This window comes from Osmerus eperlanus, chromosome 22, assembly GCF_963692335.1.
Source record: "Osmerus eperlanus chromosome 22, fOsmEpe2.1, whole genome shotgun sequence".
Classification (NCBI taxonomy): domain Eukaryota; kingdom Metazoa; phylum Chordata; class Actinopteri; order Osmeriformes; family Osmeridae; genus Osmerus; species Osmerus eperlanus.
The window spans coordinates 1,961,980-1,975,812 of record NC_085039.1 but is presented as its reverse complement, the minus strand read 5'-3'; the positions used below and the strand labels follow the sequence as shown (position 1 = coordinate 1,975,812).

Below are 13,833 nucleotides of genomic sequence, written 5' to 3'. Positions count from 1 at the left end.
TAACATAATAATTGTAAAATCAATACGAGATTGAGATTGAACTGACAGCCAATTGCCAGTTGCAATTGAGACTGTACACTGACACTACAGCACAGCACAGGATGAAATTAGAAAGTGATACAGACTGGTGGTGTGAGGAACTTAGCTTCTAAACAATACTATACAATGTAAAATCTATCAAATAAAATAGGATGGTGAAAATGACTGAACCATCACATACTGCACATTCATGTACATGTTTGTTTTTTGGTGAATTTGTGTAAGCACCTTATCATGCAAAATAACATACTTTTTGTTCTTGTTTTAAAAATACAGTTTAGACGTGTTCTTTCGGTGGCTATTTGACAAGAAATTCCTTGCCGATGCTAAAGTCAGATTTGAGTGAGTATTTTTTATGCTAAAATAAATCATAGAGAACTTTCTGCAACACCAGAGTTAAATTTGATTGTCCATTGTTTCTTCAAAGGCATATTAGTTATATCACCCATCTTTGATCTAACTAGATTTCCATTTCCCTATCAGGTGTGTTTTTCTCCCTGACAACGGAGCTTTCTTTGTCAACTATGTCATTGCATCTGCATTCATTGGGAATGCTATGGATCTACTGAGGATTCCCGGCTTGCTCATGTATATGATCAGGCTCTGTTTGGCCCGCTCTGCTGCTGAGAGGCGCAACGTGAAGAGGGTGAGCATTATTAAACACAGAACCAGCAATGCAGTGTAACTTAGTTTCAACATGCATGTTAGTAGATCATTGATTACCAGATGACTGACGTTGGCAGCATCTCATACAGTAGATATGCTGTACATTTCATATGATTTGGGGACATATTATACATGCAGTCCATTCAACAAAAACATGGGATACACTGTCAAGACGACCATTTTACCAAACCAAATAGACAATTCTTTATACCAGCTTCTAATGGTTTTGAAATCCTTAACTCAGGGCCAATCTCAAATATATTTCCAGATAACCTAATAACATCTGCCACATACTTTAAAGTTCCAACTATAGCAACAGACAGCACAAAAAAACAAAATCTTGAGAGGAAAACTCCTGCTGGGAATTCTATTGAACGTTATTGAATTTTCTTACTTTTTAATGCTGTCTGGTTTTTGGGGGAATCTTAATAACCCTGAGAGTTTATGTTGTCTGTCACTGCAGCATCAAGCGTACGATTTCCAGTTTGGTGCAGCCTATGCCTGGATGATGTCCGTCTTCACTGTAGTGATGACGTACAGCATCACCTGCCCCATCATTGTCCCCTTTGGTGAGTCAGCCCACCTATCCCCATAGCAGTAAGAGAGAGCGGATAGGAAGGAACACTCCTATCACACCAGGGCCATCTACTGTTTTGTCTAAATGCACTGTTGCAAGAGCTGGCCTAACCCTAACCCTAATACACCAGTTAATAATGCAAACGTTTGTCGTAGACGTAAATTTCAGTAAAATGGGTTAAATAAATATATTTTATTTCTATATATTTTTGGGGCATGTTTTGTGGTCTGGCTGCCAAGGCTGGTTTTCCTGCATTTCAGGAGAATGCCTCCTCCTAGTGTCTGTGTGGCAGCACTGTGTGACTCATCGCTGGGTCATGGGGTGTGGACTGCAGCAGAAAAAGAGGGAGGGAAAGGTGTCCCGAATAGTGAGAAAGGCCAGTATTAAAGGGCCTCAAGACAGGATAGAAAGTCTCACTATACAGCGCTGCATTGCAATGACACTGCTAAATTGTGAGGTGTATGGTCAATTGTGATTTTGGATGGTGACTTAAGTTGTGAGTTTAATCAATTTTGATGGATAATTTACAGAAAGCTGTTTCACTATATCATTAAAAACTATCATTTATATTTATGATAAATTTGCATGCATTTTCCAGAGGTAATCTCTTTATATTACATTATATGTTGCCAGCATGTCAAAGGCTTCTGTCATTCCTAAATATTACAAGGAAGTTGATTTTAGACAGAACTCTCAACTTTTTCTCATGCTCCTATTAGATTTTGTCTCATGGGTCTACTGTACAGAATTGGTTATCACATGAGTCAGTCCTAATTTGAAATCCAAATTACTTACTTAATTCCTAATTTATGAATAGAATATTAATGGGCGGAGCTAGTTCAGGCATGGAACTCGGGCAGCACGCGCCATATCACCCATCGCCGTGTTCTCAGCCCATAGGCTTAGCTTGATAGGCGGCGCTATGAAGTCGCACACATGCACGCACACGCGTCCTCGATTACCTTTGTGTTCTGCGCTGCTGCCACCCACCACCATCCCCTTCTCCCCCATGTGGTCTGTCTGTTCTCCCCGTGGGGGATTTAACCCTTGTGTTATCTTCGGGTCATTCTGACCCATCAGTCATTGTGACCCACCATCGTATTGCGACAACTTTACCGCATAAAAAAACAAAGTGAAGCATTTTCTTTTAACCGTTGGGCTGTCTCAGACCCCCCACATTGCAAAGGTTAAAAGAAAATTATTTTTATTTGTTTTTGTATTGGGTAAAATTGGGTAAACACAACGATGGTTCGTTATGAACCTTTGGGTCATGTGACCCGAAGGCAACACAAGGGTTAACTTGTTGCTCCCTGCCTCATGTCATGCATGCTGCAGTGAAGGCAGGGAGCGCTTCCCCATGTACATCCATTCCGCCAATGTTAAACCATTTGTCATGTGTATGAATAAATGGTGAAATCAATCACGTGAGTGTCTTGACTGAACTAGTTTTACTCGTAATCCTCTTTTCATTGGGACTTTTATATTTAACCCCAAAACAATACTTACATATATATTCTTAATCTTGAGCTAATTTTTTGTCTATAATAACAGTTATAGAACTAAATAGTGTCCTTCTGTTCCCAGGACTGATGTACATGCTGCTCAAACACCTGGTAGATAGATACAACATGTACTACGCCTACTTGCCCTCCAAACTGGATAAGAAGATTCACTCAGGGGCTGTCACCCAGGTGGTGGCTGCACCGATCCTTTGTCTCTTCTGGTTGCTCTTCTTCTCTACAGTGCGCACAGGTCAGCGTCTTGGGTTCAGTTGGAAGGGCTTCTTGATGTGAAAGGACACAATTCTTATGTATAATCGCTATATTAGTTAAAGTTTTGGTTACTTTGTGGCCCAAATGGACATTTTGGGACGAAATAATGGAGTAAGATTTACATGGACTTGTATGACGTATTCATTATCCATAACATATGAGATTTGTTCTTTTTTTTAGCGGGATGGGGGGACAGATGAAGAAAAAAAATGTGTTAACATACTGTACTCTCCTGAGGAAAGTCCCAAAGGTTAAAAGTTTGGGTAAAATCCAGACCATCCCTTGGTACCACTGGCAGATCCAAGGGGTGGCATCCACCTTCCCAGCAAAAAAGACTTGCCACATCATTCTCCCATGCTAAAATATATAATTGTGTACATTATAGTACATTTCATTCAATGTATGAATATTACGGTGGCCCACGGGTGCACACCACAGCAACATTAGCGAAGCAAACAAAAGTTGAAAACACAACAACATTAACACACAACACAACGACATTAACAAAAACTAAACATTTATAAAAACGCAACATTTCAAAAAACAATCTACATCTTACAACACAACAGCATTGGTTCACACCACCAACATCAGCCGAGAACACAACAGCATTAGCCGAGAACACCGCAGCATTAGCCGAGAACACCGCAGCGCCATTAGCACAAAACACAACAACATTTGCAGAAACGCTGCATTTCAAGTTCACACCAAATCGTTCTCCAGACCACTAGGGGCAGTGGATGCAAAGTGGGGTGTTTTTGGTGTTTTACCCATAGTTGCCAGGTCTGCGGTTTTCCCGCGGAATTGGGCTACTTTTGAAGTGTTGCCGCGGGTTGAATTACTACCTTTACATTAGCGACAGTAACTCAGCTGTTAGCTACATAGCTAATGTTACAGGCACATTCTAAGAGTAGCAAGCTAGGTAACCATATACAGTAAAGCTACAAAATGATATAGCGTTAGTTAACTTACTTGTCCGAGGTTAGTAGCTGGACGAAGGAGAGTTAGTACTGATCCAGAATTTAATTTCAGCAAGGCCAGTTTTGTATTAGCTCAAGTTGAGGAAACAGTCGTGGCTGAAGTGTTTAGCGCAGACATACAAAACAAAAGCGCCTACAACAGAAGTTGTGTAGGTGCATTTCCAGAGAAAATAAAATTAAGACACTGGGTCTTCAGAGGCTCGGATGAAGGAACTGTAAAAATATTTTTGTTTTCCTTTGTACATCCAAACTGAGCAAATGTAATGCTTCGTTCGTTTGTAAGCCATGATGTCTCTCGAGGATAAAAACACTTGCACGGTCGTAGCTCAGTTTCTTATGAGCGGGCCAGATTCTCTGGGCGGGTAAAGCGTCCTCCTTGTGACGTAACAAAGAGGAGATTTTCAAACAGAGCAATTGAGCTTTCATTTTCTGAAAGGCGGAGAAGAACACCCAGGGCTTGGTTTACACCGATCGAAAATTCTAGCCACTGGGGGACCAAAGGCAGGCTAGGGGAACTCATATTAATGTTAAATAACCTTTTAAGTGAAGTTTTCATGTCATGTCACCTTTAAAAGCAGTGTATATGGTTTGGCAGGGGCATATTTTGAGTGCTGATATTGGGCTGGTTTTTGGGCTGGTTTTGTCACACAGACCTGGCAACCCTGGTGAGAACCCAACTAATTCCACTTTGCACTGCCCCTAGTGGTCTGGAGAACGATTTGGTGTGAACTTGCAGCGTTTCTGCAAATGTTGTTGTGTTTTGTGCTAATGGCGCTGCGGTGTTCTCGGCTAATGCTGCGGTGTTCTCGGCTAATGCTGTTGTGTTGTAAGTAGTAGATTGTTTTTTGAAATGTAGCGTTTTTATAAATGTTTCGTTTTTGTTAATGTCGTTGTGTTGTGTGTTAATGTTGTTGTGTTTTCAACTTTAGTTTACTTCGCTAATGTTGCTGTGGTGTGCACCCGTGGGCCACCGTAGAATATGCTTATAATTGGCATTATTTAAACTACAATAATTAGTGCTGTCAGTTAAACGCGTTATTAACTGCGTTAACGCAAACCCATTTTAACAGCCTCAATTTTCTTATCGCGAGATTAACTTTCTTTTTGGCCTTTTTAGCAAATTTGTAGTTTTTTCACATGCTGTTGCAACAACTAGCGACGTTAGAAAAACTACAACACCACACCGGATCTAGCTAGACCGGAAACAAAACAACAGGCACACCGCACACACTTGTTTGGGCTTGCGAGCCGGCTAAAGAGTAGTAGCAGAGCCTGTTTAAGGAAACATTCTCTGGTAGTCGGCTAACGTTACGTTTTGAGTGGATGGCAAGCGCGAGACGCCGAAATGGATGCCAATAAGATTCTGAATGGAAAGTTTACTTTTAAAAAGTTGCTAAATGGTTCCATTGACAAGACCAAAGTGATCTGTGTGTTTTGTCGTTGTGAACTGAGCTATCATCGCATTACGTCCAGTCTGAAATACCACTTGATGGCAAAGGACACTGCTGATGCAAATTCTCCGCCCCCTCTTCAAAGCCAGGCGAGTGCAAACAAAAACTTTTGCACTAAGCAAGCCGATCCACTTTTCTATGTTCAAAAAATAATGGGACAAAGAAATCAAGGGACATTTTAGAATAGATAAAAATGTGCGATTAGTTAACTATGCCATTAATGCGATTAATCGCGATTAAATATTTTAATCGTTTGACAGCACTAATAATAATTTATCGAGGCATAGAGGGATGGTGTGACACAGTGCCACCATAAATTATTATATTGTAGTTTAAATAAATTATGCTACCCCATTGCCAACCCAGGTGAAAATGTCTACATCCACCCCTGCTTGGCACTACCTTGAAATAGAGTTAGAACTGTGAACTTCTGCTCTTAGGACCCTCTGCTCCCCCATAACATAAAATGTACACGTCATTTCAGAGAGTAATATAAAAAATCATTAGACAACACAAAATGTTGATAAATAGGTTTTCACACAGTTTAACAGTATGCGAAGCTAGTTTGTATTTGGTGTGAGGATAACTTGATTTCCCATAGTAAAAGATTTTTGTAATGTTTTGGCAATAGGTTTTGTCACGCCAACATCTATGTTCACCCTGGTAGTTCTCATCATCACCATAGTGGTGTGCCTGTCACACGTGTGCTTCGGACATTTCAAGTACCTCAGCGCTCACAACTACAAGGTACGGGTCACCGTGCTCAAGGTACGGCCAACCGACACACTCCAATGTTTTTCGTTCCTTCAATTCAGGTAGTGGAAGTAGCCTCTGTTGGACAGTGAAGACAATCCTTTAATCTACTAATTTCCTTTGTCCCGCTTTTTGTTCCTGTCAGATTGACACCAAGGAGACAGATGTTGATGGGGTTGAAAATGGACGCCCACAACGCTCTTCTCCCACAAACAAGTCTCAGGTAAGCTGGTAATTACTTACGTTGGTATGTGTTGTACTCAAAGGTTTGGAGATTGTAAAGAACGGATCAAATACAGGAGTTGGAAAGCTGACATCAGTTAAACAAAAATATTGGCTGCATGCCGGTCCTATGTTTTTTTCAATCATAGTTTGGACAGTCATATATGTTCTAATCTGATGCAGGTACCTAGATTCCGCATGGAAATTATTATTATTATGAAGTACATTTACATTTATTCATTTAGCATACGCTTTTATCCAAAGCGACTTCCAAGAGAGAGCTTTACAAAAGTGCATAGTCAATGATCATAAACAACGAGATAGCCCCAAAAACATTGCGGGTAGCCAAAACATACATTGTGAAAAGCAAATAAATGCTAATGGTAAGAAACATAAGAGCATGTAGTTAAACAAATTACAATTAAACAACATGAACCTCAAAAGTGCAAGAGTGAACCTGTAGGAAAGCAAGCAACAATAAAATAAATCAAAGCGAGTACAAGTAGTTAAATCTGTTACAACTAACCAACAAGTGCAACAAGCCCCTCAATAAATGTGTTCCTGAAGGAAATAAACTAACATCTGAACCAACAAATCTTTGTTAAGTACCGTTGTACTCCCGGAACAAATGTGTCTTTAGCCTTTTCTTGAAGGTGTGGAGACTGTCAGTGTCTCTGATGGAGGTGGGGAGATGATTCCACCATTGGGGGGCCAGACAGGAGAAGAGCTTGGGTTGGGAGTGGGCGCTCTTGAGAGGTGGGACCACCAGACGGTTGTCAGAAGAAGACCGAAGGTGGCGGGTGGGAGTGTAAGGCTGGAGGAGAGACTGGATGTAGTCGGGTGCAGTCCAGTTCACCGCTCGGAAGGTCAGTACCAGGGTCTTGAATCTGATGCGGGCCGTGATGGGTAGCCAGTGGAGGGAGATGAGGAGTGGGGTAACACGGTAGCGTCTGGGTAGGTTGAAGACCAGACGGGCTGCTGCGTTCTGAATCCTCTGGAGAGGGCGGGTTGCGCATGCTGGGAGACCGGCGAGAAGCGAGTTGCAGTAGTCCCAACTTGGAGAGGACAAGTGCTTGGACTAGCAGCTGGGTGGAATGCTCAGCAGGTATCTCCTGATCTTCCGGATGTTGTAGAGGGTGAATCTACACGACCGGGAAACTGCAGCAATGTGGGCCGTGAGGGAGAGCTTGGTAACCCCAAGGTTCCTGGCAGAGGAGGAAGGGGTCACCGTCGCAGATCCCAGGGTGATCGAGAGATCGTGGGAGATGGAGGGTTTGGCCGGTATGATGAGAAGTTCTGTTTTGGCGAGGTTCAGCTGGAGGTTGTGCTTGGTCATCCAGGCGGAGATGTCTGTGAGGCAGGCCTCGATTCTAGCTGAGATCCCATGGATCAGTCGGGGGGAACGACAGGTATAGCTGCGTGTTGTCAGCGTAGCAGTGGTAGAAGAAGCCATGGGAGGTGATGATCGGTCCAAGTGAGGTGGTGTACAGCGAGACGAGGAGGGGTCCAAGGACAGAGCCCTGTGGGACACCAGTGGAGAGGTGGCGGGGTCCTGACACTGTGCCTCCCCAGGAGACCTGGTAGGATCTTCCAGACAGGTAGGATGAGATCCACTGAAGTGCAGTGCCAGAGATGCCCATCTCAGAAAGTCTAGCGAGCAGGATCTGATGTTTGACCATGTCAAATGCTGCAGATAGGTCCAGCAGAATGATGACGGATGACCTTAAAGCAGCTCTGGCAGACTGGAGGGCAGCAGTGACTGACAAGAGGGCAGTTTTTGTGGAGTGGCCAGTCTTGAAGCCTGATTGGCTGGGGTATATTAGGTTGTTCTGAGAGAGAAAGTTTGATAGTTGGGCAGATACAGCACGTTCAATTGTTTTTGAAAAGAAGGGTAGCAGTGATACTGGTCTGTAGTTCTGGAGGACGGCAGGGTTAAGGGCTGGTTAAGGGGTACATCAAGCTGAAAGCTAGAAATGTTTACCATGGTTGCTACGTAAGCGATTCGCCTGGCTCCATTGAAAATGAATGGAAAGCATGTTGTCGCGTCGCTCGCGTCGCTGCAGTGGACACGTACCGTAATGACGAGTATGGCGAGTGGTGGCCACCCACAAGAGATAGAGGACCCGCCGGCCTCTTTAAGATCGCAAGTTTGGGAAAACTTTGGTTTCCCCTTCAGTTACAGTAGTACAGGCGAGGGAGTGGTGGATAAGACCAGCACTGTGTGTCAGCATTGTTCAGCAGTTGTGGGATATGTGAGTGGAAATACATCTAACATGGTAACGTATATAACGCATCTGGATAAGAGCGTGTGCTAAATGACTAAAAATATCCGACGCCATCACCCAGGTGTGCCAATCACTGGAACGAGACAAAATAAACTGTTCAACTTCTCCTCCCTACAGTGCTTAACCAGCCTTTAGATACACATACAAATAGGGCCAAAAAAATTACTGAAGCAATCGGAATTTACATGTCATCTTCAATGCGCCCGTATTCACTCGTAGAGGAACCTGGTTTGTTTTGCTTTTCCCTCCATTGTACCGAACTCGTACCGAACCGTGGTATGAACCGAACCGTGACTTCAGTGTACCGTTCCATCCCTAGTTAGAAGGTGTGAATGTCATTTAACATTACAGTCCCTTTGGTGCAAATGATCGACTGTCCCAAACAAATGTCAGAGTGACCAGTGACAAAGGGGTTTGTTCATTCAGGTCTCTGCCAATACAGCCCTTCTCACTATAAGTTTACATTGTTGAGTGTGCCCCTCAGTCAAATGTGCTTTACAGTTGTAATATTATACTTTGTGAGAGACAGTATTCTTTATAAGGTGAATAAAGTGAATGTTCTTCTTTTTTTGCAGCAGCAGCAGATGTACATTGCACAAGTCCTTCAAGACCCAAACTCTGATGAGGCTGGGGCAGGCAGTGGGGAGGAAGACAGAGGGTCTTCGCAGGATGAGGAAATGATAAATGCAGGGAATAGCCTCAATGAGGCCGATTTCCAATCAGGGGAGGACAGCCTAATTGCCAATGAAGTGCACCACTAACACCACCAGCGGAGAAGGAGAAAAGAGAGAGGATGGAGGTGGCATCGAGGGAGATTTCCAGAGAGGGTCCACAACCACCAATGTCAAATCACAAAGATAATGCTCGTCATCAGTTACCGTTGAAACCTTGGAAGTCTGATGGAATTAAACATTTTTTTCACTTTTCTTCATCAGCACTGTTATAGTGACCGTCACAAATACATTTTATATGTATTATATCTAAAATGCTTTATTTTGAAAGAAGGAGTAAGGTTCATCAACATTGTGCCTGATCTGTTCTTCTTTTATGCCCCTTTCCCTCTGTCACCCTAGATTCAATTTAGATTGAGCATTTGCCAGGATTCAAAGGGAAGACATTTAATCATGCTTAAATATAGAGCAAAAAAGTATTAGAACCCTAAATCCCAATCTGACTTTTATTTGAACACAAAAATCTCTCATTCTCACCATTACTTGATTTATTGACTTGACAAAATCAATTTCTATCCCTCCCATTTTTGAAGCTCATGTCCATGGACAAATGTCCTGACATTTACAGTAGATAGATCGTAATTATGGATTTACAATGTTCACAGTGATACCATCCTATGATATGGCTATTAATAATCTTTAGGTGACATGCGAGACAGGGGATCTGGACAGAGCCAGTTCTTGACAGTTCAGACACCAGCTCCTGTTCCTCTCCATATCATTTAGCTTTGATGGGGTTGCTCCTCACTGACTCAGTGACTTTTTGGATGCAGAATAGACACTTTATTTAGTTTTTTCTTTTCTTTATTTCACCTCTACTACCTTAAAAAATGTACTCCAGAAATGGGACAGTCATTTTGTGTTTGTGCTGTATAGTAAGAAACTAGTATCTGCTGATATCGGAGGTAGGCCATTCAGCAATAATTCTATAGTTCATCTTCTGTTGTGGGTCATGGAAAAAGCTGTGCTTTTTCACCCATTGGTTTACCTTTCCCCTTGTTGTCAGGTCCATTTAAGGTGTTTTTGTGTGTTTTGTCTTCTCTGTGTGCACTAAAAGTAGATTAATACATATTAATTTACAGATAAAGGATGGAAATGATCAGTTAACTAAAAGTATACATTCTAAAATGTTCATGATTGTCTATCAAGAGTCTCCGACATTTCCTTCTACACTGTTGGGAAGGAAATATTATACTGCATATTTAGACCAAAAAATAAATACAAAATACTACGATAAAGATATAAAATCTCCAAAAAGTGTTATGCTTGTAAAGCTTAAATCATTATTAGCATTTGGTTTTGATAATCATTGTCATTGTAGTTACAAAGCAACTGGAACATAGATGTATTCCCTTCTAGTAAACCACTTTATGTTTGACAAAGTCTTTATCAGCTGGTGCCTGGAGACAGAGTTTAAAAGGAAACTAGAAAGAAGGCAGGGGCGCGGGAGACATCAAGAAACTGGTCTTGCCTATAGTTGTACTTTCTACCCTTAAAACCCTCCAATCAGCGGTACACTGAGGTCAAGCTTTATGCATCTCTGGAGGAACCCAAGTCCCTATGAACAATCTGGTTTCCTACTGTCGGGGAAAAAATCATGAAGAGGTTAAATATCCATGTAAATGTAGCCTTAGAGTTTTACTTCTTAAGACTTGTTCTGATTGAGGATATTTGTTGTGAAATGCAGCACCAATGAATAGTTATGCTTCCAATTCCTTTTAGTGTTTTGTGAGGATTTAGTGTATAGTGCATTTTCATGCACATATGTCTATGTGAATTACCATTGCGTTGCATCTCTGAGATGCTGGTGAAGTGCAATCTGCTGGGTGTCTGTTCAAGGAGAGAAGGCAGCATTGTGGGCGAGCTGCAACATCCGCCACATTTGTTTTGCAATTTATAGGATAGAACTATGGCACCTGGTTTCATTTGACGCTATGGCCCCTGCCCTGAGTTTCTACTGTTTGATGGTTAAGTGCAGGTAATGAGGTTGCATACCTGAATACTTCATCTTCTAATAAGTGACATCTGGGCTTCCTCTGTAAGATTTGCCTATGAAACTATTTCAGTTCAACACAAATAAAAGTATTGGAGCACCTGGAAATAGCAGAAAGTGAATTGGACAGCCCACATGTTGGTCAATCATATGCCTTTGATAGGTGTAATAATGCCATATGCCATTCTAGCAAGTTTCTAAAAGTCAGTGGGACTAGAGGTTGATTCGAGACAATTGTACATCTGGCTCAAGGAATGTGCACTGAAAGTGAAGGTCCACTAGTGTATAATTGTGTTTTTTATTAATTGTAATGCTTATGTTTTGGAATAGAGACATGTCGTCTCAGAACCATGCATTGTAATTATTTAAGGATGTTAAAACAGTTTTAATCAGGGACTTTGCAATAGCTACAAAGTTCTACATTTAGCAAAGACGAAATCTACTATTTATGTGCAGTGTGACTTGTTGTAATGTTGTATAGTCTCAGGTGTTTGTTTTTTTTCAAACGAAATGTTTACATCAGCTTTTTGTTATATTACTCTTACTCTTGAACTGGAGCATTTTCATATTTGACACAAAGCTACAATGAACTATGAAAGCTGTAGCCATCAGGAACATTGTAAAGATGTGGTTGAACAGGAAAATATACAATCGTCTCGATTGTAAATGTTCTCGTCTGACTAAGAAATGTGTTTCTCGGTTGAGAAATCTTAACATTTACCAATGAAATGTTTGTTTTCTCTCTCTGAATACCAATGCTACATGCATGAGACACTGTAGCATCAATGTGTCAACTATGGTTTTTTTTCTTCCTTCCTTTTTTTTTTTTTTTTTTTTGTAACTTGCATTTCCCTTTCAAAAGAGGGTCCACAACCTCCTGTCAAGATTGTATGTACACTCACTCCATCAGTTACGTAAATGTTTCTGTCACCTTTCCAAGAACTCTGGGTACAGACGCTTGCAAACATAGTCTCTCTCTCTCTCTCTCTCAAGGGAAAATAAGATACTCATACTCTGCGGTGGAAAGGTGGTGAGCTATTTTTGTAAATTGTAAAAGGAACTGTGTTGAGATACACTTAACCTGTTCACAGTTTGAAGTATTTGATACCGAAAATTAAAGATATTAAAGATATGTTAATATCCGTGACAATGCTGTTGTAACATAAAGTTGGATTTTTAATACATTAGCCACCAACATTTATTATTTTCTTTGTTTGAGAAACTAAACATTGTAGCATTGTATTTAAATTATGAAAAGATGAATGTGATCTAAAAGAAACTGTAAACTGCTTGGCTGAAATAACTGGGCTTGATTTGCTCTGAGATGATGTGAGTTTGAATTTTTTTTTGTAAATAGCTATCAAATGCATTTAGTTATGCGAAGTGTTATGTTATAGAGTGCACATGTACAGTTTCTATAACTCATGACTATTGGGAGAGCTTATTATGAGTATAGCATTTGATCACACTTTTTTATGATGGTGTCTAATACTGAGACGACTTACAGTAGGAAATCCTTGTAGGTAAATTTAAAGCTGTGGATTTGTTAGGCTGTGAATACAATTTATTTGGACTTCTGTCCAAAGGTTGTATGTGACATTTTTTTCAGTTCCTTGATCAATAAAACTGGCATTCATCCTTGATGTTGTTTCCTTTCACTACTGGTGTGTTTCCCACACTTGGTGGGTTTGTACTTCCTTAAATATCCTGTACAAGGACCATGAATATCACTCTACAGTATATCATATCAGTTAGTTTCTAAATGTATATTTCAAACATGTCATTGTTTACATCTACTTGACTAAGCCTACAATATAACAGATTTTCTGACTGCTACTGATAAAGTAGTTGTTGGCTGCTTTGCTAAATCCTGCAGTCTTGCTGCAGGCTTGCTGCAGGCTTGCTGCAGGCTTGCTGCAGTCTCCCGGTCGTGTTTGCTGCAGTCTCCCGGTCGTGTAGATTCACCCTCTACAACATCCGGAAGATCAGGAGATACCTGTCTGAGCACTCCACCCAGCTGCTAGTCCAAGCACTTGTCCTCTCCAAGTTGGACTATTGCAACTCGCTGCTCGCTGGTCTCCCAGCATGTGCAACCCGCCCTCTTCAGAGGATTCAGAACGCAGCGGCCCGCCTGGTCTACAATCTACCCAGACGCTCCCATGTTACCCCGCTCCTCATCTCTCTCCACTGGCTACCTATCATGGCCCGTATCAGATTCAAGACCCTGGTATTGACCTTCCGAGCAGTGAACGGGACTGCACCCGTCTACATCAAGTCTCTCCTGCAGCCCTACACCCCCACCCGTCACCTACGGTCTTCTTCAGACAACCGCCTGGTGGTCCCACCGCTCAAGACCGCCCGGTC

The 13,833-nt window shown here is 41.6% G+C and overlaps 1 protein-coding gene across 3 annotated transcripts in view; it reads left to right on the top strand.

Moving 5' to 3' along the window:
- The window catches only part of LOC134008499 (CSC1-like protein 2), a 94,705-nt gene extending 81,595 nt beyond the window's left edge, over positions 1-13,110 (top strand). For 2 of the 3 annotated variants that reach the window (XM_062447906.1, XM_062447905.1), the window contains 6 exons: positions 316-381; positions 523-685; positions 1,169-1,274; positions 2,867-3,034; positions 6,117-6,253; positions 6,384-6,490. In XM_062447906.1, coding sequence (XP_062303890.1) covers positions 316-381; positions 523-685; positions 1,169-1,274; positions 2,867-3,034; positions 6,117-6,253; positions 6,384-6,473 — 730 coding nt within the window. In that variant the 3' untranslated portion in view covers positions 6,474-6,490. Of the gene's footprint in view, positions 1-315; positions 382-522; positions 686-1,168; positions 1,275-2,866; positions 3,035-6,116; positions 6,254-6,383; positions 6,491-9,287 lie in introns of those variants that run through there. The other variant, XM_062447907.1, reaches the window with a different exon arrangement.
- Positions 13,111-13,833: the final 723 nt, after the last annotated feature.